Below are 27,437 nucleotides of genomic sequence, written 5' to 3'. Positions count from 1 at the left end.
TATTTCTTTAACTTCAAACTCCCACTTCTTTACCTATAGGGGTCGCTGAATCCTTTCAGCTATTACATGTTTCCACAACCTCATGGTGTTGTTTACCAGTTAGACTACTGGTGTTTACCAGTTAGGGTACAGGTCAGAGATATGACGTTATACAAGAATAATCTCTTTCACTGTCACTAAGGTGTTGGGTCTACTGTGCATTTTGGATTTAAGATTGTCTTGTAGCAGGCTTGTCTTGGCTCACCTAGCTGTATGTTGTTACTGTACATATGTTTCACTTTGATCATATATGTACTCTATTTTAGTTTTTTGTAACCCATTTTACTATGAATTTAAGTAGTATTCTTTGTGTTCGTTACATTTTTCTTTATTAAATCAGAAAAGCAAATGTTTGTGGTTCACACACAGATTCTGTGTTTGCACTGCAATCAAGTCAGACCTTTCCAGGAAGGCTACAGCATGACTTAATCAATTAACCTGTCTGAAGAGTAATGTTTTTCCTGGTCAAATGTGCACCTGGCATTCACCTGGAGCAATACTGTTTGCAAGTTGTATTGTTCTGTTCTTACACAAGCAGTATTTGTAGCTATCAGAGGAAAATAAAGTAAAGCCATGCCCATCATACTAATCCATGATGAAAGCACCACATTTTCTGGTTAAGCCTGGCACACAAGATCCAGGAATGTAGGGAGTAACTCAGTTAATATTGAGATATTTTAATGAGTTTCTCACCTTTCCTATGAGCCAGGAAAGCATATTAGACCTATATGTCTTCCCCACCACATTCCAGATAAACACAGAGGGTCTGTTTCCAAGGACAACCTGACCCAGATCAGAAGGTTTGGGTCAGAGGGTTGTCCCATCTGTCTTTCTTAATGTAAGGTGTTTGGCAAACGACACATTGAAATACCAGCGCTCTCTTAAGTTCATGGTAGCCTAACTCATGAAGCATGTTTTAGCAACTACCAAAGTAAGCATTGATTTTGCAAGATGTTGACCTACTTATTGATATTATTTGATCTGAAGCATGACATGACAGCCTTGTTCATCTTAAGTTTTTCCTTACAGTAGAACTGGATTACAATAGCCTACTAGTAGGCCTATCATAACCTTTTGTTTGTCTAGCGAAATTTCTTCACTGTGTTGAGCAGTACTGTCCAGATATACTAGGCTACCTCATATTAAAAGTGACAACATTATACATCTAGATGCAAAATACATGCAATTTTGCGTGGTTTTCTTTTTTCTCTGATTACACATTCAGTAAACTGTGGGAGTTAGTTTCTGTTCCCATCCAGTGAGCACAGAGAGAGAGACCAGTGTTCTCCGCTCAAGAAGGTACAAGGGAAAGCCTTTTCCCTGATGACTCCAGGTGCCTAGCAACCTCTCTGTCCTTCAAGCACGCCAGTATCGGTCATGTGACCAAGGTTTCACTGAAGCTGTGTGCCGACAGTCTAGGACAGTCACTGAAAGTCTGTTAGAAGCACTTGAGGTTTTTGATATGGCTTTAGTATAATCTTTTTTTTATGGCTTTTGGAAATATTACCATGTGTATGTTATTAACTTGATGACCAGTTCATGACTCCCTTGTGTACAGCAGAGCTGTCTCAAGATGTTGCAATTTAGGCCTTTCTAAAATTAAATTTGGAATACCCTGCACAATAATTAAAATATTACATCAAATTATGCTCACAGTTGTATTGATCGTAAAGAGCGCAGAGGCACACACTCTCAAGTGTTAGTGAAAGTAACCTACCTCCAAACAATAGCATACTACTACTTGCTCACAAATAATAACCCTACTTGGTCCCCTAGTTTATCACAAATAATATACAATAATTTATTTATATATAACAAAACAATTTTTAATTGTGAAGTCTAGGTTTAGAGGAATGGATCTCTGGTTAGTCAATACTTTTGCATGCAAACACTAATGCTTGGGCTTCATGAGGCATGTCCAATCTCCATCAAAGTAAACCTGTGGTGCTGATGAATGATTAACAACCTCAAACACTGCTGTTGCTGCCATAGTAAATGTATATTTGGACCACATTTGTTTCACTCATTTGTTCAACACACGCTTATTGCTTTTACACTTATAGTAAACTGGCAAAGCTCTCTGTCACTGGAGGATAGAAGCCTTAGAAGTTGAAACCTTGCTGATGAATATATACTCTATATTCATGCTGACACACCTACTTGAATTGCCCATAGAGGGACAATAATAACAAATGCACATTCTTGTAGATTCTTGGTTTACGTTTCAGTTGAAATATTAATGAAAGCATATTAAATAGCCATACAGTAGCTTCAGCAGTGGTATTGTACAATGCTGCGTTGGCTAGAAGACATTTTTGTGATGGCAAAAAAATGTGAATGATCCAATTTTTCAACTGTATTTACTTTGAATAGTCTCTCAAAGGTTGAGAACCTTTGTGAGAGAAATTGATATATGGAAAAAGACAGTTAGGCTGTAACGTGATACAACCCAGTCTCAATGGGCCTCTCCCATATTTACCATAAGATACAAATTAATATTTTATGTTGGTTTTATAACGCTTTACAAGATATGTTTCAAACAGAACAGTTTTCCCAGGGCTAACAGAGAACAGTGTTCTGAGTCTTTATGTTGCCACTGAAAATAGGTGTAGGGAAAATATGTGTGTTTTAATTAATATATCAGTGATAAGTTCAGAAGATTCCATTAAATACTGATTCAGTGTTATACCTGTTCTTTGTGCCTGTATTTGTCACCTCATTCTGTGAGGTAATCTTGGGGCTAATTGTTCTCCGTGTGAGTGGTTAAGTTGCCGGTTGGCTGTAACTCAGCCTCTGGGATTGCATATCAGGCTATCCTTACAATGGCACATGTACTGATCCTTATCCCATCATTACCGTCACCATTGCATTGTGTATAACAGAAGCATGACACAATGCCATGTCTCTCCTTGTGAGAAGCTGTGGTAGATGAATGAAACAGAGGACAAACATTGAGGATGGACTTCTTTCAGACTTTCATCTATTGTTCTCTGACAGGAAGCAGAGACGTCACACCTTTAAAAACAAACATCTTTATTTTCTTTAAAGTAAGTTAAGCTTTTAGCACTGCAGAACCAGCACAGAAGCACTGTTGTGGCTAGACACATGGTGTACCTATTTAACCTTATCACACAGACACTGAGATATGCATCATGTGTCTTCCTGGCCTTTACGGTACCCTGTGCACTGTTGACACTGTGTTAAATAGTACTCATTATCTTTGTCAAACTGATAGTGCACTAGAACAGTAAATCATGTACAAAATGTATGTCACACAATCTCACTCATAACACTGATGATATAGGATCAGTATCAAATCTTAAAATTTGTGAAAAAAAATCATTAAAAAACAACAGTTCACAAATGGACATGTAATAAAAAGAAATACAGATCTATATAAAATGCCAAAAAGCCAACTTTATCTTTAGTTTCTGAATTGATTGATTAAAATGATTTACTGATTTAAAGAGTCTGTTATGCATATTACAATGTGGTCATATTGAAGCTAGAGGAATAACCTGATACAATATCCAAACTAACATGACTATATTGGCCAGACAATTATTTCTAACATTTTGTACCATCAATTTACATGAATCAGTGATACTGAAATCCTCCAAAGCTGAATTGTATGGATTGTTTAAAAACCATTGATCTTTTATGTGTTATACATCCTCACTAAAGACAAATGGAAGGATCTTTTCCTCATCTTTCTCAATCTGTCCCAGCGTCTGAAACTACTGACAGCAGAGATATTATCACAGACACAAAAACGAAAGTCCAAACCAAATCCAACAAAACATCCATAAAAGTCATCACCAAATACATCCTTCATGATGGAGTCTCCATGGGCAGTTTCGCTCAGCCCTTTCTGAGGCACACAACTATTAGAAAGGTGTACACAACAGTTTGGATTGTCAACATAGTTTTTTCTCCATTTTTCACACATAGTCTTTCCTCTCAAACCCGGGCCCACCTGCGGAGCGTGGAGCAGAGTACGCCATCCTTGATGGGTTGTACCTCTTTTCATTGGGTGGACAGGAACAGCAGAGTAGCCCTCCGCCTAAGATCATGAGAGCAGCAGCCGCCCAGCCAATGTACAAGGCTGCCCCCAGCTCCCTCCTCTGTGCGTCGGTCAGCAGAGGGTTGTAGAAGTCCCTGATGATAGTGTTGGCTGACCAGGACACCGGGATGAGCTGCATGACCCCTGACACAATGAAGAAGACCCCAGAAATGATCATTACCTTGGCCTTGGATGCCTCGTCCTCAATGCAGTTGGTACACTTGGCCCCCGCAATGGCTATGAGCACAGCCAATATGGCCAGCAGGATGGAGATCACAGTAAGAGCACGGGCCGCTTGGAGGTCCTGGGAGAGGGCCAACATGGAGTCGTACACCTTACACTGCATCTGTCCAGTGCTCTGCACTACGCAGGTCATCCACAGGCCCTCCCAGATGATCTGGGCTGTCACAATGTTGCTCCCGATGAAGGCCGTAACCCTCCACATGGGCAGGGCACAGGCTACGATGGCAATGATCCATCCCAAGATGCACAAAGCAATTCCCACCAATTCCAACCCTGCGGACATAATGCTGATTGTCTCTCTTGAACTCCTACTGTGTCTTTCACAGCAGATAGAAGATCTGAACGAGGTTCTATGGGAAACAAAGAGACAAAGACACAACACCAATGAACCTCATGAACCTAACACCTGAACGAGTGTGTTGTTCTGGGGCTGCCTCTAAAAAAGTACCCTTTATATCCCAGATCAGGTGGAAGGAGGAGTCAGAGAGGGAGCTGACATAATCAAGTGGAGGATGGATCGGAGCTCTTGTGGACTGAGAATGCTATCAACTTACATGACTAACTCCACAATGACTCAAGCTACAAAGGATTCACAGACGAACAGACACAGCGTTTTAGAGTCGTCAAACTATTATTTGAAATCCCGAAAATATCTGGATCCATTTTTACGCAAAGATTCTTTGCTGCGTAAAAAAAAGTATTATTCTCTCCAAAATAGATGACTATGTAAATCCTAGCTTGTTCAGTATAACATAAACACTGCAGCTTGCATCATATCAAGTTTACCAAATAGGAACTGTGATAGCAACTGTGACAAGTTAGATTTGGAGATGGAGTTGATAATCATTCATTAATTCAAAGAAACGGTCAACTATTTGTGCCCAATACATCTCAATCCCTGCTGTGAAAAAGTTATCTGCCATCTTAGCTACTCACAGGTCTCATAACATTTTCTTACTCCACATGAAAAAAGAATAACTGACTTGTTCCTCAGTAACGATCCCTGTTGCCTTGTTTGAAGTGCTATAACGGCATGTTTGTCTATCACTAAAATTGCTTTGAGTTCTTTAGGGCTGAGCTGGTCTCCCTTGACATGCTCCAAAAACCGGAATAATAGTCTTTCCTCCCAAATTCCGTACCCCAGTGTTGACATGACAGCCTGGCCTCCACATTACTATGAAACGGATCCATTGTTGTGGGGCTTCTGGTATGGTTGAAAGTGGAGGCCTGACAAAGCAAGGATTCTTGTTACAGAGAGCCAACAGACATCTGGGAGACAGCCAGGTAGATGGCTACAATGAAAGAGTGAAATACTCAACATCTTATCATTGGGTTAAACCCAAATCTTATTCACTGCATCTTGCGTCCTCTGGAATGACACTGAGACTATATTAGAACAGCCACCATGTTAGACTAGAAACAACTAGACAACTAGAAATCGAAAAGCTTTTTATAAAAAAACTTAGCTAAAGTACATTAGGGCACAAATAAATTGCAGGTGTCTTGGAACTATCAGTGACCAATGTCAGTCTTTTACAGCACATCTAAAGAAAACATTGGACTATGAGCATACAATACCTTTGTGGGAGTGTGTTTTACTTGCTTCTGAAATGTTTGGAGAACATTTCTTTTCATGTTTTCACAATTGTCAGTGTGTCAGTTTCCTGGAGTCCACTTGCTTCTCAAATACAAAAACGTTGCTTCATCGCCAGTAATTGTAACTATTCTATTAAAAGAGGTCTGTACTTTTCATGGTCCATGGGCCAAACTCTGAGGTTTGCCTGGAATGTTATAATGTAATCCCAGAAAAGAAAACATCTTCAAATGATTCTCTACTGAAGTCAGTTTGTAATATAATGTCTTATTCCTTTTATAAGTTTTTTTTTAATTATTGATTTTCACACATACAAACATCACATCAAAACAATGGGCATTTTGTATGCCTTTTTTGACGCTAATATTTGTACTCTCAACAAAAGCTGCCCTGACATAATGGTCATACAACATTTACACACCAAATTTGTCAGAAATGCATTATGTTACCAAGAAGATTTTAACAATGTCAACTATTTCTCCTCCCAAACCTTTTGTATGTACACCACATGCTCAGATTGAAGTATACTTTAAGTACATAATTTTTTACAAATACTCACGTTATAGAAAAATCTATTGCAGTAGATCAAATTTTGAGATTTACATGTACATGAGAACATCATAAAAATGGGTTTAGTCTTTCTTTTGCCTTCATAAAACCTAAACATAGTTATTGTAGTTATTGTATCACACAATTTATCTTGAGTTCAATGTGGCATCAAGTGTTTCCTCGTCTTGTAAAGCATGAGAAGATGCCAGGTGCCAGGTCAGACATAATCTCTCTTGTCGTAGCCACTGGGTGCTACAGACCGGTTTGGGGAGTACACAATCCTTGAGGGGGGGGCATACCTCTTTTCTGTTTGTGGAGGGCAGCTGCAGCAAAGGATGCAGCCCCCTATGAGCAGGAATGCGGCTGCCGCCCAACCCAGATAAAGGGCTCCTCCAATCTCTCTCTTCTGTGGCTCAGGAATAATGGGGTTGTAGAACTCAATGACGATGGTGTGGGCTGACCAGGACACAGGGATCAGTTGGGTCAGGGAGGCCACGATGAAGGCCACTCCAGCAGTGATCATGACCCGCGCTTTGGCCGTCTCCTCCTCCACACAATTGGTGCACTTTGCCCCCACCACGGCCACCAGGACTCCCATTATGCCCACCAGGATGGAGACGATGGTGAGGGCCCGAGCGGCCTGCAGATCAGAGCTCAGAGCCAGCATGGAGTCGTAGACCTTACACTGCATCTGTCCAGTGCTCTGGACCACGCAGCTCATCCAAATGCCCTCCCAGATAGTCTGAGCTGTCACAATGTTGCTGCCGATGAAAGCTGTGACCCTCCACATAGGCAGAGCACAGGACATGATTCCTGAAATCCACCCCAGGGCAGCCAGAGTCACCCCGAGAATCTCTAATCCCGCAGCAGCCATTTGACCCCTAAAAAAGAAACTTTGATTCTCTTTTGTAAATGTCCAGGTGTAAATGCCCAGGTGTCTTTGCTGTCTCAGTTACACAAAGGAGATTCTCTGAGCCTGCTCTGAAATTCTCACAGCACATATACCCAGTGCTGTCTACACAGCAGAAGGTGGAGTCTTGTGGGGATTGGCCAAGGGCTTTCAAACATTTTGCTTTTTTCCTGTCGTTTTTGAGGGAAGCCATGCCTGGCATGTAAATGGTTAATGATTGAACTTTTCGGCCAGTAGTCACTCCCCTGACTGTTTGGCTATGAGGAGGGTAAATAAGTTAAATAGTTAACTTAATAGTTAACGATAACAGACAGGTGAAATGTGGACGTAATGATTGAAAGTGGAGACCACTACTTGAACTTTCCGTCATGTCCATTTCACAGGTCAGATGGCAGCCTTGGTTCAGTTGTTCTCAGATTAAGTCCCAGCCTCCCTATCTCGTTTGTCTTAACCCCATTTAGCTGTTTTCAAGAAACAAATGTGCAGAATGTTCAGTCTTCCTCAGAAATCCTTTTGGGCAGCTGATGAGCTCACGAGTGTCTTTCAGGTGGAAACTATCCTTTTACGTAACATAACAGAGCCAGAGTTTTTTTTTTCTTCATAGAAAGTTTTTGTAGGTACTTTTTGTGTAACTTTACTAATTTTTCTCTTTAGTAAAATATGATGTCATGATATTGAATAATGTCAGATCCAGTTACGTTAAGTTACTGGTCACTGAAGGTAGAAGAAGAATTATGTGAGCAGACTTATCTTCTGTCCTTGTTGGTAATTAGTTCATGAAGTAAACAGGTTTCCTAAATGACTGTCCCATAGACAAACACACAGTGAGTCAACCATTGTGTCTGCAAATGTTTTAGTGTGGGGGTGGTCTTATCTTCGTCCTTGTCCACAAGGCCACACATTTCAAATGGGATTCTACCCCAAATTCAGCTTCCTGGAGCTGGGAACAGATGCAACCGTTTCCAATGGTTCTAGGCTTAATTTTGGAGCAGCACTTACTCTGATTTAATCAACCTCCTTAGCTTTTACCTATATTGCCTTTTGACACAAACAAATATATTTTCCAACTCTGGCTACTTCTTGTAATACGCTCACTGTCATGATTGTTTAACTATCCCACTTCCTACATTTGTTTACCAAAAGCAGTGCTTTGTTCCAAACAGTGCCTTTGCAATCATCAACCTAGGACCTAAGCTGTTTAGTCCACAGCTGCCTGGACGGCAAAGCATGTGCAAAAACATTTTCTGGTTTTCCTAAAACAAAAGAGATCATGCGCAGAACCATTTTCCGATTTTCCTGAAATGTCTCGGCACAGTACATTTACATTTAGTCATTTAGCAGACGCTCTTATCCAGAGCGACTTACAGTGAGTACAGGGACATTCCCCCGAGGCAAGTAGGGTGAAGTGCCTTGCCCAAGGACACAACGTAATTTCGCACGGCCGGGAATCGAACTGGCAACCTTCTGATTACTAGCCCGATTCCCTCACCGCTCAGCCATCTGACTCCTCTTGGAGTAGCATTTCTATCTAATTTACTGTCTTAATTTTGATCAAACAACCTGTTGACTGTCTGGATTCTTAATCTGAATGGTAATAATGCTACATCCTGCTGTGGAGACATTACATCTCTGGGCTATCATAGCACAGCACAGTACAGTACTCAATATAGTACAGTACTCCCTATTACAAAGCACCTGACACCCGCTGTATCAGGTAGTCTCTACTGGTCTGTACACTGTTTGCAGGTGGCTAGCTGCCTTTTGAGCCACACAGGTAGACGAGTAGTAACACAATACAGCCAGTGTGATCTGTCTTTAATTAAGCCTTGTTTCAATTTCATGGAAGTGCTATTAAGGCCTATTCACACGAGCTTCCAATGTGCCTCACGACTGAATGCAGTTGCTATTGTAAGTCACAGCAGAAAGACGTAAAAGGTTGACAGGCATGTTGAAGTAAATGTAACTTTAAATTTCCAGCTAATGACAATGTATTGCCTGTGCATGGCAGGCTTTGGCGTGTGAGATACAATTTGGTTAACATTTTAGTTTGAGATATTTCTCACTTGGTTTTGAGATTAGTTTAAAAAAAATCTTTCTCTTAAATGTAGATACAATGTAAACAAAGTCATAAGATGCTTTGTGGAAGTCGAGTACCCCGTTATCACAGTGTAATTTGGCTCCACACTGAAAAATAAGCTTTTATCTAGGACTCGATTTCACTCTTCCAAATGGAACAGAGGACACAATAGAAAGTAGCAGATGGCACTCTTGCACAACAAGCAGGACATTGTTGCTGCTCACATTTGCATTGGAATAATAAAAAAAATTGTATGGAAAGTAGGCCTGGCTCGGCTAGATTTCAGGTGATATGGAGTTGAGCTTTGCAACAGGAATTCCTGCACTCTACTTTGGTCAATTTTTGAGACTTGAGTCTCCAATAGGGTTTCTTTCCCTAATGTTAGTTTCAGACCTAGTTTACCCAAATGCTTAGAACAAGGAATGCACAGCATTCTGGTGCTGAAGCCTCATGCAAGAAATTTGTTCTCAGAAATATTAAATAGAGAATTCAAAGGGATGACAGTTTTTCCTCACAATTAAATTAACTTCTTTCTTTTATATATAATAAAGAGCAATACATTTACATGAACCACAGAAATACTTCTTTAATAATTTTGTCATTGAGTAGGTATCATGTAAAATGAAAATTAATTTGCAAACAGTACAAAAGCATTAAGTGGAAAAAAGACCTAGTGCAAATCTACTACAAGTCAATCAAAATCTAAAAACGCAAAATTTGTATTCGCTAGTTTAGCATTAATATTATACTCATGTATGCTTTGTCCTAGTATTTATAGCTAAACAAAAATGAAAGTACTTTTGCTTGCTTCATTCTTCATATTGTTGGTCCCACAAATATGTTCTACTCCGACTGTATGTCTCACCCCTTCCAGCCAAATGATGGGGCTCACTTTACACTAATTTCCCAGAAGCCCAAAAGGAGAAAGGGGAGTCTTTGATTCTATAGAACACAGGTTTACACATAGTCCCTCCTTGTATATCCGTTGACAGACATGGACTTGACTGCAGTGTAGTCCACCCTGGGGGGCACGGACACATTCCCACTGCGCTGTGCTTTAGGGGGACAAGAACAGCACAGGAGAGCTCCCCCTATGATCAGCAGGCAGGAGGAAGCCCAGCCAAAGTACAGCGAGTTCCCAAATTCCCTCTTCCCCGTCTCCTCCAGTAGCGGGTCGTAGAAGTCCAGGACGATGGCGTTCGCAGTCCAGGACACAGCGACCAGCAGGAGCAGCCCTGCCACGATGAAGGTCACCCCAGCTGCCAGCACAATTCGAGGCTTACTCCCTGCGTCCGAACTGCAGTTGGTACACTTGGCTCCGGCCACCGAGAGGCCGATGCCCACGACGCCCATTACCATGGAGACGATGACGAGGGCGCGGGCTGCCTGCAGGTCCACTGGCAGCCCCAGCATGGAGTCGTGCACCTTGCAATGCATCTGACCTGTGCTTTGCACCGAGCAGTTCATCCACAGGCCCTCCCAGATCACTTGCGAGATGACGATGTTCTGACCGATGTAGGCGGCTACCCTCCACATGGGCAGACCGCAGGCCACCATGACCCCTAACCAGCCCGCCACTGACAGGATCATCCCCAGGATCTCAATGCCGGCCGAATACATCGTTTGGGCAGGGTTGGACACTGGGTGCTCCCTGGGTGCTCGGGATAGAAGGAGCTCTGTCTCAGGCTCAGCCCTCTTAAGATGAAGGCGATATCAGATCTCGCTGGCTCAGAATCCTGGATAAGGCTTTACGTGAGAGAGGGAACAAGGAGAGAGGGGGGAAACAATTCTAGCTTCTTTATACTGCTTAGAAGATGGAAGGTGGAGTCAGTTCAAGGTGGAATTGTATTTATGTTCAAGTAGCAATGTTTGGGAAATTGTTTTTACATGTTCAAACTACATTCTCGATGAGCAGCTAGTTTTTGTCTGGGGGAGATATCCTTAAAAAAACGTAGTTTCCACGCAAAAACTATATTCCGGGAATAATACAGGACCAAATTATTATGTGTTAGATAGTTTAGTGTTGCTTTGCAAACGTTGCTCACTGTTTCCATGAAAGAGATTGGAACACAGCAAAAAGAACCCACTATTCTCTTTGAGAAAGACCTTGAGTGTGTATCACTTTTATTCTATTAACCTTGATTAAAACAAAATGCTGTATCATTCTCTCAATGAGATCTGCCATGGAGTTAAAGACAATAAGAGGCTTTGTTCACAGTCAGTGAGATGCATAAGCCCTCATAGAGGGGACTAGGAACACCACTGACTGAGTGTTTGGGGCTAAATAGCTCAAATACATTGGATTCGATTATAGCCTACATTATAATCTTTTATATGTTTGGCATTATCAAACATGTAATAAAAGTATTTTAAAACATTAAGTATTGAAAGAAAAACATTCTATATACTTTGCCCCTTTCTTTCAATTCATGGTGCCTTATGTTGCTATGCAGCTATATTGCATGGCACCACAACACTCACAGCATTACACAATATTAATTGATTCATATTGATTCCTTGAACTTTCAAGGAATAAATGTATAAGCATAGGGTGCAACTTGTTGCAATAGATACTGTTAGCTACTCAAAGAGAGACTCAATTTAATTTGATCCAAATCATACTGATACTTTGAAAATCAGAAAAGTCTGTCTATTCATGTTCTTTGAGACACTACAGACTCACTATCTTGCTGGTTAAGGATGGCTAACCAGGTCTGTGTTATTAATAAGGCCTCTTTAAATGAACCACGGTCATTTCTAGGGTCACGTGTTAGCTTGGGGTCACAGTTATCTCAAACTCTTCTCAGATGTGAAATCCACACCTGAAACGTGCCATTTTGCTTGTTTAGTTTCCTCTGCCAAGGCAGAAATTAGTTCAGTACAATTGTGTTCTACAAGTGGATACAATGCAGTGGATACAATGCACAGGTGGCTATGACAACAACAGTCAACATTCTCATGTAATGAAATATATATATAACATTCTTTATGTACAGTGAAACCCATTACTGTGTTTCAAGCCAGAGTCTGTGTGAACTGAAGGTTACTCTTGAATTTGGGAATGACAATCACATACTGTACCTCTGTTACTGTCTGCAAGACATGCAGCCAGAGGGAGTCAGTGTAGCCTTCTCTATGTTGTCTCCAACTATGCATGTCTGACATGGCTTTCTGGTTTTTGAGTTGAAACTGTCACACTGTTGTGCCTCCAACTGTAAATTACATTCAGTTTATACAGGTTGTACAGTATTACTGTATCTCAACAGTGTCACTTCTTGTCAACACCGCTATGTCTCTTTCAGAAATCTGAGAACATTGCATCAATACTCTTGTCTGTTAACCCTCCACATTCCCCAGAATACCTCCATGACAGTTTGAATAACAACAGTGGAGATGATTGGTGGAGCAGTGCATGCCTGACTCATGGGCCCTGTTACAAGTCACCACCCTGTGGCAAAGGAGGGAAATGTTCTCAAATGTTCTTCAAAAATGGGTTGAAAGTGTAACCAAAGCATGTAATGTTCAAGTTAATTGTCACATAAAAAGGTAGGTTAGGATTTGTGTATTTACTTTTACCATCAAACTAAGTGTTAGCAAATTTCCCCCCCATCGATATTCACAAGATGCTGGACGGATATTTTTACAGTAATACAGAAACAGTTTGTTGGGACCCTTCAATTAATATCTCGAATTAAAGCTGACACTGTATGTAGATTTACCTTTTCCTGAAAAGCTCACATGCACACTTGAACACTTCCTCATGAAACCTGCCATGGGAGTGGAAACAGGTTAAACCAATTTCTACTTCTAACAATAAGTGTCTGGCCTGCCTTGTCACTCCTACCCATGTACACTTAGAACCTCTTTCCACGAATTACCATTCTATGTAGAGACTTACCTTCTTTTGAGAACTAAGACACATTACTAAGTGAGTAAGTGTGAGACAGAGAAAGACAGACAGACCGACTAACAAACAACAAACATTTCTTCCTCATAGCGTTAAAATGATATACTTTAACATGTCAAGTGACTGCCTTTCCTTAAAATGTATTAACGATCATACTGCCATTGTGCAACATTGCCCTTTGGAGTTAAGTCTATGCAAATGAGTAACGGAAAACCCCTGAGGGAAAATCTGTTTTTTTCTCACCCAACATCTTTCCCAGTCACTTATGGCATATTGCAGAACACCATTTATTTCTTTAACCCTTATTACACAGTAGCCCATGTACACAACCTCCTTTTAGATATATAACTTGAAATATATTCAGCCCGTATAATTACAGTTTAAAAGAACTAGTTAATGTCTGTGTGTTTTCAAGGCAGTAAACCAAAAACCCATATTAAAGGATTTGAGTGATTCCGATGTATTTGACCAACTTTGCCAAACACTCAAAATAATTATTTTGTTGATGCTTGTGAGGTTGTGATGTCACTTCCAAACATGCGTGAGTCACTGAATGTCTCATGCTACTCAAGTAACTTGAGATCATCATGACACGCATGTCATTTGGATTACTCAATGAAACTCTGACTGTCCCTTCAAAATGACTTCAATTCTATCCTGCCAATATGTAAACACTAGTAATAGGTTGTAAAAGGTTTTAGGTTCTATTTTATTTATTTTTTTACAACACAATATTGTTTGCAAATCCAACTCATTGGCCTTTACACAAGTATTATATGTAAACAAAATCCAAAGTCACCGAGCAGGTTTTGGGAAGTTTGTTTGATTGCTTTAATTAGTCCAGAACTAGCAGCCGTCAGTGTATATCTCAGACCTGCCCTCTGTGCCTGCTAATACATGTCTCCTATTTCCCTGCAGAATGTTCTCACGGGAGAGTTACGAAACACAACCCAAAGACTACAAAAACAATTGTTCTTTGTCTCAGTTTGTGTGTATAGTGTGTTTTATTCAGTTTTTATTTCCAAAGTGAAAGTGTATTAAATTCACAAGGGTGAATGATTAGCACAAATAGCAAACAAATCACGGTTATCTGTCATTTTTTTACTGTTTGTTTACTTCCAAATGCCCTTTGAAATAATATTATTTTGAAATGTAATTTTAAAACAAATTAATTGTAGTGAGCTGTGATAATTATGTAGAAGTACACACATTTTAACTCTGAAAAGGTATGGCAGGACATAGAATAAGATTCTGTTTTTGTGTATCTGGGCATGTGATAACCACAGCGAGTGTGTCCTTGGAAGGAAGTTGGACTGGAACTTTTAGACCTATATAAAAGTTAGTAAGGAATTTTGTTTTGGCCAGATTTGATTGTGTCAGCTATTTAATAGACACCATAGGCCTACATCTTGTTCCTTATTTATGAAAAAGGGAAATTACTTATTACGGTTGTACAAGAAAACAGTATGTATTCAAATTTGTTTTTGACACATTTCAGCAGAGCAGAACAGTTTTTGCCTGAGAGTCTGATTACATGTTTACTATGTGATCTTATGTCGGGTGTATGATCTTCAAACAGTAAACCCCTCTAAGGCTTATCTGATATCCAGCACTAAGAGCAATCTCAGTGAGAAGGTGATATGCCCCAAACCATCTCTCCACGAAGCCTTAATTGTGGAATTCCTCTGTGCTTACCTGTGTGTGGAACTCAATCTCAAGCCTCAAGCCAGAGTACCTTTAATTAACTAGCTGAGTAAAATAGAGACTTTATTGTCCTAACAGCGGATTTGGCCCTAAAACAGTGCTTTCTTTCATGTGTGACTCAACCCTTATCTCTCTCTCTCGCTCTCCCATCCATTCAACCATGTGTGTGTGTGTGTGTGTGAAGGGGGGGGGGGGGGGGGGGTCTGTCCAACTACTGCGATCACCTTGCTTTTTGTTTTGTCATTTCTGTAACGTCTTCCTCTCATGTCTCCTCTATACTGCACACCCCCGACCAGAGAACCAGCAAGACCCCCGCCAGAGCAAACACATCCTCCAGACGAAGAGCGAGGGACAGCGACAGCCCTACCAAGGACTGCCATTCACCACACTGCAAGGTCAGCCTTACCTGTGTTTTTCCTAATGCTTGCTTTCAAGGTGTCCCATCGTCAAAGTAAGCCTATGTCTCAGCCCATAGCTGAAACAGCAGTGAACAGCAGTGATGGCTCTGGTGGGAATCTGATGGGATGTCTAGTTCTGAATCAATTGATTAATACTTGGATGATAAGTATGGATGAAAACAGCGTTTTGTTGAAGTCTTTTTGGAGTAATGTGCATTCAGGCCTGTAATTTACTTGCCAGAGCATCATCCAAGTTTCTTCTTTATTGCTGTTACATTTTTGTCTTGGAATGGTTTTTCATCTATTGCTTTACTGGTCAAAAATGTCATCTGCTCAAGTATTTAAACATTTGTGTGTCTGTGAATGGGCATTTGAAATGGAAATCAAAAGTTCTGACTTTCGATTATGCTGTAATCTTGTTGATGTCTGGATGTCATTACAAACCGGGAGTCAGGTGGCTGAGCGGTGAGGGAGTCGGACTAGTAATCCGAAGGTTGCCAGTTCGATTCCCGGTCATGCCAACTGACGTTGTGTCCTTGGGCAAGGCACTTCACCCTACTTGCCTTGGGGGAATGTCCCTGTACTTACTGTAAGTCGCTCTGGATAAGAGCGTCTGCTAAATGACTAAAGGTAAACCTTTTCACTAATATATACAGTTAAATAGATAGATACAGTGATAGAGTGAACAGACAGTGTAGATTGATATTTTTACATTAAAGTGATAACAATTATTGTTTAATTCTTCAATAACATTATTGATCTTAAAGATCTATGTGATCTATGTCAAGTATGTGATACAGTATGACTATAGAAGCAACTGTATGTGACTATTTTCCCATGTGTTATGCCCATGTGCATAGATGGATGTATTTGTTTTGGATGTATTGGCAGTTGATGAATGTAGAAATATCATTTCCTTACAGATTGAGTTGAAATGAAAGGAAGTAAAGAAATTAGACACTGCACTTTAAAGGGTGTTGCCGAACATTGTGTTTGGGTTTCCTAGCAATATTTGATGACCAAATATTGGTTCCACCTACGACAAGATGAGACACAACATGTGACAACACATGATCTGGGTGGGAGGGGGCTGTCATAGCAGCTGTGGAATACTGCCAGGCCCTTCCTAAGACAGGAGTATATAAGCACCTGTCCCAGATGTGTTGTCACTCTTATTCTTGGAGATCTCTCAAGCAAGACATAGCGGCTGATTTCTAAAGCGCATTTACTTTTGAACTTCCTTTTCACGACTGCAGAAATATAAAGGAAATCAAGAAAATGACATCTGCTGGCTTTCAGATGCTGGGCACTTGCCTCGGCCTCATTGGATGGATTGCTGCCATCGTGGTCTGTGTCCTGCCCCAGTGGAAGGTCACTGCCTATATTGGAGATAACATTGTCACTGCCCAAACCATCTGGGAGGGCATCTGGATGAGCTGCGTGGTCCAGAGCACTGGACAGATGCAGTGTAAGGTCTACGACTCCATGTTGGCTCTTCCCCAGGAACTCCAGGCTGCTCGTGCCCTCACCATCATCTCCATAATGGTTGGCATGGTTGGGATCTTCCTGGCCATGGTAGGGGGCAAGTGCACCAACTGTGTGGAAGATGAGAGAGCCAAAGCCAAGATAGGCATGGTTTCAGGTGTGGTCTTTATCATTGCCGGTGTTCTGTGCCTCGTTCCTGTCTGCTGGACGGCCAACAGCATCATCAAGGACTTCTACAATCCCACGTTGAACAGTTCTCAGAAAATGGAGCTCGGCGCATCGCTATACATCGGTTGGGGGGCTTCAGCTCTAATGATCCTGGGAGGGGGTCTCCTGTGTGCCAACTGCCCCAATAAAGATGACACCTACAATGCCAAGTACTCTGCTGCCAGATCTGCAGCTCCCAAAAATTTTGTTTGAGTTGGACAATTTGAGATTTCAAGGAGAAAAATCAAGAGACTGAAAAGGAATGTTTATTCTCAATGTTAAGTATGAACTTCACTGTTACTCAAGTTTTTGGTTCAATATATTTAGCTTGAGCTCTAGACAAACAGTACTTCAGGAAAATTAGGCAGTTCTGACTGACAGTCGGGCTGACTGGCACCACAACAAGTTGAGCATGATTGGACTGCATTAGCTAACACTGCAGTATTCCAAATGCATGGATGCTGACAAACTATATACAAACTAATACTGAAACAGAATTAGAAATTGTATCTTAATTTATTTTATATGTACACGATACACCTTACAAATGATGCTTTTGTTATGCTTCGTGTTTTTTGTATGTGTAAAGGTTCATGGTGATAAAAATGTACTGTACATAAAGATACAAAATATATGCAAAGGAGAATAAATTGTTTCTTGTTTTATTAACCTTTTCCATCATTTTTATAAAATCCAACCCAATGTTATTTGTATAGCTCCTTATTACGGGCAACATAACGAGGGGCTTCACAGTTGCCAACAGATTAGCACCCATAACCAAATAATCTAAACACTACATTTAGTCATTGAGCAGACGCTCTTATCCAGAGCGACTTACAGTAAGTACAGGGACATTACCCCTGAGGCAAGTAGGGTGAAGTGCCTTGCCCAGGGACACAACGTCATTTGGCACAGCCGGGAATCGAACTGGCAACCTTCAGGTTACTAGCCCGACTCCCTCACCGCTCAGCCACCTGACTCCCTAAATCTATATCGTTGTTGCATACCCTTGGCAATGTGTACTTGGAAACATAAAACAGTTAACTAGACAGCCAGCTTGAAATTCAAGAATAGGACATGCTGGTGAAACGCCCAGTCTCATACACATGTGATCTGATCAATTCCACCTTTAGTGAAATAGCCACTTAATTTAAATATTTGATATGCAAGATTGGTAGCTAAACGAGTGAATATAGCCAGTCTGTTTACGTTTGTGACCTTGAAGGTGTTGTTTTACTGGTATGTCAGCTGTCTTGGAGGTCACTAGTTTGGACACTGTTTGTGTATAAACATCCATGGGACTGTAGAATACCTGCATATCCCAAGAAGTTTCAGAAACCCCACCTACAACAACACAGTCTATAAGTACTAGTATCCTTTGTCTCATTCATCTTTTGACTTTGGGACAAGAACCCTTGGAGCTAGGTTGAAGTGTGCTTTACCTGGACAAGATGGCTTCTCAGGGCATACAGTTGATGGGCATGATTATGGCGTTACTTGGATGGCTCTTGGTCCTAGTAGTGTGTGCTCTGCCTATGTGGAGGGTTACGGCCTTCATTGGTGCCAACATCGTCACAGCTCAGAACATCTGGGAGGGCATGTGGATGAACTGCGTGGTCCAGAGCACAGGACAGATGCAGTGTAAAGTGTACGACTCCATGCTGGCTCTACCCCAGGACCTCCAGGCTGCCCGGGCCATGATCATCATCTCCATTATCACGGGTATATTTGGTATATTTCTGTCTATTGCCGGTGGGAAGTGCACCAACTGCATTGAAGAGGAGAGCTCCAAGGCTAAAGCGTGTATTGCATCTGGAGTCCTTTACATTGTGTCCGGTGCTCTCTGTCTAATCCCTGTGTCCTGGTCAGCCAACACCATCATCAGGGACTTCTACAACCCCATGCTGATTGAGGCCCAGAGAAGGGAGCTGGGGGCAGCCCTGTATATTGGCTGGGGCGCTGCCACGCTGCTGTTAATGGGGGGAGGGCTTCTGTGTTGGAACTGCCCCCCGAAGGAGGATCACCGATACCCAGCCAAGTTTGTCCCTGTGAGGTCCACCTCCACACCCAGGGAATATGTCTGAGATGTCTGTCCACCTTAAACGGTGCTGAAGGACACTTTAGACAACTCTCAGATAGCATTTAACATTTTGTAGAACAAATTTCTATCTAAATGGTTTGTTGGTATATACTGTTAATATTTTACTTAAACAGTTATTTACTGTTCCTAGAGAATATTCAGTACGTACAGTATTTACTGTACATGTACCATACATAAGTACACTTATGTACACTGTACATTTAGATAGCATTGAATACAAGATTCTGGATCCTTTCATATACTGTTTTATTTCCGTTTCTATAATGCATGTTTTTGCAATTTTGGCTATGAATGTAAATGCAGTATTTATGTGCAAACATCTAAGCCATCTAAACATAATATTATAACTGCTACAACGTTCTGGTGAGGTTTTACCATACAGGGTTGAAAAACCTGTCAGTTCAGCAGTTTTCATTTGTTGCTGTATAAACGAATGTTCCGTGCAGGTGCCCACGTGCTTTGCTTGTTGTAGATGTTGACCTTTGGGGTGACTTTTGTTTTGTGGTGAAATTAGATATTCAGTTGGATGGTCTGCTTTGTGTGCATTACTGGTTCTATTGTGAAAATGGGTATTACTTAAAAAATACTTTTGGTTAATTTGAAGTTTCTCCAGTCATTTCTGGAGGGCCAACGAGGAAACAGGTTGAACTGGTTGAATCCAGAACTACCATAGAATTGGGTATATTTTTCCCATCTTTCCCATCTCATGTACATTATTATGGTAGTCAGCGAATGCTATTATCTGTGCTTGCAAAAAAAAACTTAGATATCCAAGCCAACAGCAACTAAAGTGTGGGGCAATTTCATAGGTTACGCTGCTAAACCCTAACTTCATTCCGTTTCAAATAAACTCATTCTATAGATAAAAATGTGAAAAAAAGTTTCTGTGAAAAGATTTATGGGCCAACATTACATTTGACATTTAGTGGATGTCACTTTTGGTTTATTGTCAGGGGTTTTAGTGATGCACAATGTTTTTCACCAGATGTAGGTGTGTTTGGAAAGAAACTGGGCGGATCTGTTTCAGGCCATCTGCATGACAAAAAAGAAAGCCTTTCCTGGAGAGCCTTTCAATAGTCCATGACCAGGCATTAATAATGAGATAGGAAGCAGCTCAAATTTACAACATTATAACATTAACCCAGAACTCAACAGCATTAACACAAACAAAACATTTAAGAAACATGCATTGCAAAAAACTAATATTACATGTAGCTTACAACACAGCAGCATTCAGTTAAGACACTGCAGCAGTTAGGAGGTGACTTTACGATCATCAAAACATGTATTAAAGGGGTTTCAACAATCAGGTCAGACTGGAATGATCCTGCTACCATTTTACTGTAATTACAAGTTGTGACTTAAACTCTAATAATAAACCAGCCATGATTCATCTAGGACCAGGCTGCCTGAATAATCATTGTAATCGAGTAGATCGTAGTTGATTCTTCTTCATGACTGGATGGACATCTCAAATACCCAATGACTCCAAAATGGAAGGACAATTGCCACTAAAATGGATAATAAAAGACCATAGGTAAATAAACAAATTGAACCATCTAGACAGTGTCACAGTTAGTAAATACACGTTTTTATCCTCTTAATTTATTATTTAGATTTTCTACACAGTATGTGTCCTCTAACTCATCTACCTCATGGATTAGATACTGTACAGCAATATTATAAAAACCTTAACAAGATAATTAGCCTTGAGACAGTATTTGACCTCTGTCATCACTCAGATTAAAGTCAATATTTACCTGTTGAACATACACATTGTGTGGAACACACCCAAGTTGTATTTTGTCCAGTCACATACAAAACTAAACAAACTAACTATTGTAATAGATTTGTTTTCTTCCAAAACATTACACCAAGTATACACCAATTTATTTACACATTGTTGGTGTATAGCTTACTGTGTTGATCCTCATTCATAGCAGTGTTGATTTCACAGTTTTGAAACTTCTGAGAGTTTATGTAAAGAGTAGGTTTATAGTGTTTACAACAGATTTCATGTGAAAGAAAGCTCTTGTAAAGGCAAGCCATTTCAGGATGGGCAGTCATCTGTTTTAGTTTCGTCTGACATCAAATGGAATCTTGTTCAACAGGAACAACTGACCTGGTGGCATGGAACATTCTTTCTCCTTGAGCAGACTGCAGTAGTGAGGGTTGAGTCAGTCAGGTAGAGTAGAGCTCCAGATATCCAGACCTAGACGGACACACTTCTTCTCTCACCCGCTCAGAAGCAGCCTCTTGTCATGGGGAGGATTGGCAAGGAGGTGTCAGGCCAGGTGCTGTCCATCATCGGCTTTGTGGGGGTATGTGTGACCTGCGGCATCCCCATGTGGAGGGTAACCACTTACATCGGCGCCAACATTGTGACTGGGCAGATTATCTGGGACGGACTGTGGATGAACTGCGTCATGCAGTCCACAGGACAGATGCAGTGCAAGATGAACGAGTCTGTGATGAGGCTGACACAGGACTTGCAGTCCGCTCGTGCCCTGGTCATAATCTCCGTCTTATTTTGCTTCATCGGCCTGGCCGTCACCTTTATTGGAGCCAAGTGCACCAGCTGCCTCGACAAAGACTCCTCCAAAGCTAAGGTGATGATCCTCGGAGGCATCTTACTGATAATCGGGGGAGTCCTTGTCCTCATTCCTGTCTGCTGGTCAGCAGCGACCACCATCACAGACTTTTCGAACCCTCTGACAATCGAGACCCAGAGAAGGGAGCTTGGAGCCTCTATCTACATTGGTTGGGGTTCTGCAGCGCTGCTTTTTTTTGGAGGCATCATCCTCTGCACCTCCTGCCCACCTCAGCAGCCAATGTATGGGTACGGACCTACCTACGCTCAAGCTCCTATGTACCCTTACGCTGGGCCCATGATGAACCCAGGAAACTATGGCAAAGTATACGGCCCCCCACCCACATACTCTGTCGCACCGAGCTACATGCCCAGCAAACAGTATGCAGCGTCGGGACCATACTCTGCTGGAAGGTACCTCTGAAAAACTCAAAGGAACTGTGAAATTTTTTTGCCTTTATGTTTCAAACAACTGTTTTGCCTGACTTTGCCTCGCAGAGTGTAACCATTGCACACCTTTATTTACTCATGTACTTACATCTTAATTCAAGATCATCATTGTCGTAGATATGTACTTTTTGTGTGATTTTTGAAAATCTGGAGTAAATCTGTGTACCATTGCTTTAAGATTGAGAAACAAATTATTCAGACATATACAGTACATAGCTATTGTAAAAGTCAGTATTTCTGGTTGCTATTGAATGGAATCTAAAACATCAACTTCTCTTTTGTAAAAACAAATTATATACACAATATAAAACAATAGATATATTGTGAAGACTTGCTATATCTTGGTGTGATTAATGATTTACAATAAAAACTACAAATTAAGCTCCTTCTACAATGTGGTTATTCACAGGACTTAGTAACTGTTCTTAAAGAGTAAGCAAATGTTGAACTCCATGTTCAATATTAATCCAACAAATCAATGTAGGTCTGGATTCTGATGATTCTTTACAAATGGGTCTTTTGGATTATTTAGTGGTTAGTTTTTTTTGTCCCTTGTGGCAAAAATATTAGGATAAAATTGTGATTTAGAAGTGCCCTTAGGGTAGCGTTTCATCTTCACATGGAGGGGCTGTGTATGATAATTGGCCATGCTCATGTACTGTATCACTTTGGGCGTTCCAGGAAGCCCCAAAATGACTAATCAAATGAAGTTTTAGATTAAACTAATAGCAAGCTTCCAACCCTGGGGAAGGACCCTGAGTCTGTCTGAGACATGCATACTCGCACGGTTCAGCTCAGACAGAGAAGAAACAAAACAGTTTCCAGTCACAAACTTGGCACGGCAAAATATTAGTATAACAGCATTCCACTACAGTCACCGACATCTTAGTGCACCACAGGCACTGTGCCCTATCTGTAGTTCCACAAATCTGTGTGTGTGTATGTCTCACCGACATCTTAATAACCGACTGCATCACGGGCACTGTGCACTAGTTCTACAAAGAGTTAAAAACAAGCCTATTTTTTAAGATCTAGTATGCCTTAGATGTAAAAGGATGTATTTTATATTCACGTTCACTTCCAACCCTGTCATCTATATGATCTGATTACGTGAAAATATATTAAACTGTATCCAACAAAATACAACTAATTGTATTGTTTTGAATGTTCAAATCCTTTTTTATTCTGATTTAGGATCGGTATACTGGTGTATGGTAATCCAGCCAAAACATAGCCAAGACTACCATAGCTAGTCAAATATAAATCTCTAACTACGTTTACATTTCAGGCCATAGCTTGTAAATAGCTTTTAAACATATTTAAACATATCTTTGTTTCAAGCTATGAATAAACTTAACACAAACAATCTAACTTAACCAACTTAATAACAATGAGTATATATACATCAGTATATACATGTTAATCACAACTTCTAACTGTGAAGCTAAGAGATATACAGTAAGACACCATGCAAGACAAGGCAATTTCCGGTGATTGTCAACAAGATTTGTGATACGATGAAGATGGCTTATCTCAGTACCCTGAAACCAGACTCGGCAGACTGGTTTCCCCAGGTATAACAAACCTAACACTTGGTCATTGGACAGGCATTGTTTGACTAGGGCTGTAAACATTCTTTTTTTGGGCCTTGCATTCCGCAGCATGCCTGAAGATAGATGCACATCTCATCGAAACTGGTTGCCGTTCACATACGGATATACCAAAGCATCTGGTTAGACTGGAAAGCTGTCAATTGGTTTCAGGTCAGGGGGAACAAAGTTGACTCCACCCCTGAAAGGATCTATCTATATAATCACAGGAACCACAGGCTCATTGTCAACCATTCCAGTCCAAGTGAGCTGACCTACTCTTCAACCTCTGCCTATTTTTCGATCTACAAAAAGAGACAGAGAGACGTCAAAATGGTATCAATGGGAAGGCAAATGCTGGGCTTTGCCCTGTCTGTGGTCGGCTTTCTTGGAACAATCATTGTGTGCGCCCTCCCCATGTGGAAAGTCACAGCCTTCATCGGATCCAATATTGTGACTGCTCAGACCATCTGGGAAGGCCTATGGATGAACTGTGTGATTCAGAGTACCGGCCAGATGCAGTGCAAGATCTACGATTCTCTCCTGCAGCTGCCTCAGGACCTGCAGGCTGCCAGAGCTTTGGTGGTGATCTCCATTATCGCGTGTATCTTCGGCATCCTCCTAGGCATTGCTGGGGGGAAATGCAGCAACTTTGTGGAGGATGAAGTGTCCAAGGCCAAAGTGGCCATCACCAGTGGCATCCTTTTCATCTTGGCTGGTGTCCTCATCCTCATCCCAATTTGCTGGTCAACCAACACCATCATCCGGGACTTCTATAACCCCCTGCTGATCGATGCCCAGAGGAGAGAGCTGGGGGCTTCACTCTACATCGGCTGGGGCACAGCCGGACTTCTTATCCTTGGAGGAGCCCTTCTCGCCAGTTCCTGTCCACCCAAAGAGGACAAGCCCTACCCAGTGAAGTACTCACAGGCAAGATCCACAGCCACCAGCAGAGCCTATGTCTAAACTAAGGACTGGTTAGGAAACAATGTTCTATATTTGTGTGATTTTTGGTACTTCCCCACCGCTTCATAACCTTTCCAGATATAGCAGAACATTGATTAAATAACTGCACTGAGATCTACTGTATTACGTAACTTGGAAGGATTGTTTCACACATGGGATGCTGCTGAATGAACTGAAAGGAATACTATTCTTAACTTTAACTCACACCCAATGAATCTTTTAAAATATTGTTAATTGAAAGTAAAATGTACCTTTAACATAATTGTTCAGATTGTAGGTTTTGTACAGTATGTCATTAAATGTTTTGTAAAGAGCTATTTGATTAAATGTAAATCAATGATTTAAGTTTTAAAGAAATGTTTCATTGTCTGGTAAACCCATTTTATCCTTTGTCTAAATGTCACTGAAGTAGTTTAGGTACAGTAAGCAGAACAGTGATATTTCAGTTTTAGTGAAACTTAAATGCTCAACTGAAGAAAACTGAAAGTTTTTTTGATTCCTAGAACGCAGAGAAGGCCTTCTGACCCTGGTATGAGACACTTAATTTAAATTGATTGGGTCAGACAGTAGCCAATTACAACATGGATATAAAGAAGTCTTGAATCTGTCAGCCAAATACGTGTAAACTAGAATTGGTTTAGTATGATATAAAAATAAAACAATTAACTTTAATCAAATTTGTATTCCTTCTACATAGTCAACATGAAACTCAACTGACAAACTATACATATTTGACTGTTGGATTTCTCCAGCATCATCTGTGTAACAGAACCTCTTTGAGCTATCTTGACGCCTTGTGAGGGAGGCCTTTACGCGTTCGTTGTTCTCATATAATTTTGGGAACAACTCCCATATAATTCTGTGAATTGTACACTTCACTGGTGGTCAAGTCCCCACACACCATAGTAGATTCTCTTCAATCTCTACTTTCTTTCATCTGGTCCAATTAAAATGGAATGTCCTCAAACCGGTTGGGGAGTGAAGCATACCGTGACTTTGGTGACAACATCTCTTGTGCTGGTTTTGGAGGTTTGGTGACTAAGGTGTGTCTGTAAAGCAAAGTATATCTGTTAAACAAACCAAATTCTTGGTTTTATTCTCAGAATCTGTTTGGGTTCTGTCAGAGGGTTGGTTTAGACAATTTGACAAAGACAAAGAGGGCTTCTATATGCAAATAGATATGTTCACATGCTGTTTTCTTGTTGTCCTGTTTACTTTCACATAAGAATACACCTTTTCCTTTGTTGGTGTTAACAAAGTTTCTGTAAGATGATCGCCTTCTCCAGTCAGGAGAAGAAAGGAAACCCCCACATTCATTGTTCTCAGTCACAAAGAACCCTTCTGGCCTGGTATTCTATGTATAGAAAACTATAACCCCCCACTCCTTTCAATTGTATTAATTAAATGGACATAACACCTAATCGGCTTCTGAAATGCCCTCAAACAACCAGGCAGTGAACGACAGAGGTTCTGTTCAGAATGGCCTCAATTGGATTGCAGATGCTGGGCAGTGTCCTGGGCTTGTTCGGCTGGATAGGGGTGATACTTGTGTGCGGAATGCCCATGTGGAAGGTCACCGCTTTCATCGGCAACAACATTATGACAGCTCAGACTATCTGGGAGGGCATTTGGATGAGCTGCGTGGTTCAGAGCACTGGACAGATGCAGTGTAAGGTCTACGACTCCATGCTGGCTCTGAGCTCTGACCTGCAGACCGTCCAATCCCTGGTGGTGGTATCCATTCTTACAGGCTTTGTCGGCCTTCTTATGGCATTTGTCAGCAGCATGTGCACCAACTTCATTGTGGAGGAGGCGGCAAAAACCAAGGCTATGGTAATGGCCAGGGTGGCACTTGTTATCAGCGGGATCTTGTGTTTCATTCCTGTGTCTTGGATGGCCAGCATCATCATCAGGGACTTCTACAACCCAATGCTTATTGATGCCCAGCGCAGGGAACTTGGAGCCTCACTCTATATGGGCTGGGCGGCCGGGATCATGCTGGTTGTGGGTGGGGGGCTCCTGCCCCACAATGAAGACAAAGCACCTTCTGTGAAATATCTGCTGGCCAAGTCCTCAGGAGGACATTCTAAACAGGGCTCTGTGGGCTCTGACTCGACCCCAACAAAGACTTAAATATGAGTTTAAATTACAGGTGAATGTCAATGATGAAAAATTCAAGAAAAGCAATCTGTTGCAGAAAGGATTTGTCTGCTGCTTGCTGCTGAGTATGTAAAAAACCTCAAGTTTAAACTGTACTTGCGTTTTATATAAAACAAATTTGATTTGAATATATAAACATGAATCATTCAAAAACATAAATATATGTGCTATTAAGATGGTTCACCAATGACCTAGATTTATATTTCTATGTGTTTACCATTACCAAAAAATAGGGTGTTGTCCAAAGTTCAGAGACCTCACCTAGTCATTTTCATGTTTTTCACCAACTTGAACATGAGCAGGAAGTAAATGCTACTTTTATTGCCTAATGGTCCAAAATCACATCATGTGATTAACAGTTTCTACTTTCATAGTTCTCAACTTAGCTTACGTATTATTGCTTTT

The 27,437-nt window shown here is 41.0% G+C and overlaps 6 protein-coding genes across 6 annotated transcripts; 4 read left to right on the top strand and 2 right to left on the bottom strand.

The window, feature by feature from the left end:
• Positions 1 to 3,051: 3,051 nt before the first annotated feature.
• On the bottom strand, positions 3,052 to 4,748 carry LOC136952335 (claudin-3-like). The gene has a single exon (XM_067247064.1). The coding sequence runs from the start codon at positions 4,626 to 4,628 to the stop codon at positions 3,981 to 3,983; it is 648 nt and encodes a 215-aa protein (XP_067103165.1). The 5' UTR covers positions 4,629 to 4,748; the 3' UTR covers positions 3,052 to 3,980.
• Positions 4,749 to 6,293: 1,545 nt separating this feature from the next.
• On the bottom strand, positions 6,294 to 11,095 carry LOC136952122 (claudin-4-like). The gene is made up of 2 exons (XM_067246812.1): positions 10,605 to 11,095; positions 6,294 to 7,369 (listed from the first exon to the last, which is right to left on the bottom strand). Exons 1-2 carry the CDS (start codon positions 11,093 to 11,095, stop codon positions 6,706 to 6,708), a joined length of 1,155 nt encoding a protein of 384 aa, XP_067102913.1. The 3' UTR covers positions 6,294 to 6,705.
• Positions 11,096 to 16,669: 5,574 nt separating this feature from the next.
• LOC136951430 (claudin-4-like) lies at positions 16,670 to 17,845 on the top strand. The gene has a single exon (XM_067245805.1). The coding sequence runs from the start codon at positions 16,763 to 16,765 to the stop codon at positions 17,387 to 17,389; it is 627 nt and encodes a 208-aa protein (XP_067101906.1). The 5' UTR covers positions 16,670 to 16,762; the 3' UTR covers positions 17,390 to 17,845.
• Positions 17,846 to 18,608: 763 nt separating this feature from the next.
• LOC136952329 (claudin-5-like) lies at positions 18,609 to 22,694 on the top strand. The gene is made up of 2 exons (XM_067247060.1): positions 18,609 to 19,110; positions 21,530 to 22,694. The coding sequence occupies exons 1-2, from the start codon at positions 18,628 to 18,630 to the stop codon at positions 22,289 to 22,291; spliced, it is 1,245 nt and encodes a 414-aa protein (XP_067103161.1). The 5' UTR covers positions 18,609 to 18,627; the 3' UTR covers positions 22,292 to 22,694.
• A 1,452-nt stretch (positions 22,695 to 24,146) lies between these two features.
• LOC136952328 (claudin-4-like) lies at positions 24,147 to 25,229 on the top strand. Its single transcript, XM_067247059.1, has one exon. It carries the CDS (start codon positions 24,240 to 24,242, stop codon positions 24,870 to 24,872), a length of 633 nt encoding a protein of 210 aa, XP_067103160.1. The 5' UTR covers positions 24,147 to 24,239; the 3' UTR covers positions 24,873 to 25,229.
• A 1,122-nt stretch (positions 25,230 to 26,351) lies between these two features.
• LOC136952325 (claudin-like protein ZF-A89) lies at positions 26,352 to 27,005 on the top strand. The gene has a single exon (XM_067247056.1). The coding sequence runs from the start codon at positions 26,352 to 26,354 to the stop codon at positions 27,003 to 27,005; it is 654 nt and encodes a 217-aa protein (XP_067103157.1).
• The last annotated feature ends 432 nt before the right edge of the window (positions 27,006 to 27,437 follow it).

This window comes from Osmerus mordax, chromosome 11 (genome assembly GCF_038355195.1).
Source record: "Osmerus mordax isolate fOsmMor3 chromosome 11, fOsmMor3.pri, whole genome shotgun sequence".
Classification (NCBI taxonomy): Eukaryota; Metazoa; Chordata; class Actinopteri; order Osmeriformes; family Osmeridae; genus Osmerus; species Osmerus mordax.
Note: the sequence above shows the minus strand (reverse complement) of the source record. Positions and strands in the feature narration are given on the sequence as shown.

Excerpts from the sequence above, each read along its gene's own strand:
- LOC136952335 (XM_067247064.1), bottom strand. The coding sequence starts at position 4,628 with ATGTCCGCAGGGTTGGAATTGGTGGGAATTGCTTTGTGCATCTTGGGA.
- LOC136952122 (XM_067246812.1), bottom strand. The coding sequence starts at position 11,095 with ATGTATTCGGCCGGCATTGAGATCCTGGGGATGATCCTGTCAGTGGCG. Across the intron at positions 7,370-10,604 it reads AGGGAATTTGGGAACTCGCT|GGGTCAAATGGCTGCTGCGG; the intron begins GTACTTTGGCTG and ends TTTCTTTTTTAG.
- LOC136951430 (XM_067245805.1), top strand. The coding sequence starts at position 16,763 with ATGACATCTGCTGGCTTTCAGATGCTGGGCACTTGCCTCGGCCTCATT.
- LOC136952329 (XM_067247060.1), top strand. The coding sequence starts at position 18,628 with ATGGCTTCTCAGGGCATACAGTTGATGGGCATGATTATGGCGTTACTT. Across the intron at positions 19,111-21,529 it reads CCCAGAGAAGGGAGCTGGGG|CCTCTTGTCATGGGGAGGAT; the intron begins GCAGCCCTGTAT and ends GCTCAGAAGCAG.
- LOC136952328 (XM_067247059.1), top strand. The coding sequence starts at position 24,240 with ATGGTATCAATGGGAAGGCAAATGCTGGGCTTTGCCCTGTCTGTGGTC.
- LOC136952325 (XM_067247056.1), top strand. The coding sequence starts at position 26,352 with ATGGCCTCAATTGGATTGCAGATGCTGGGCAGTGTCCTGGGCTTGTTC.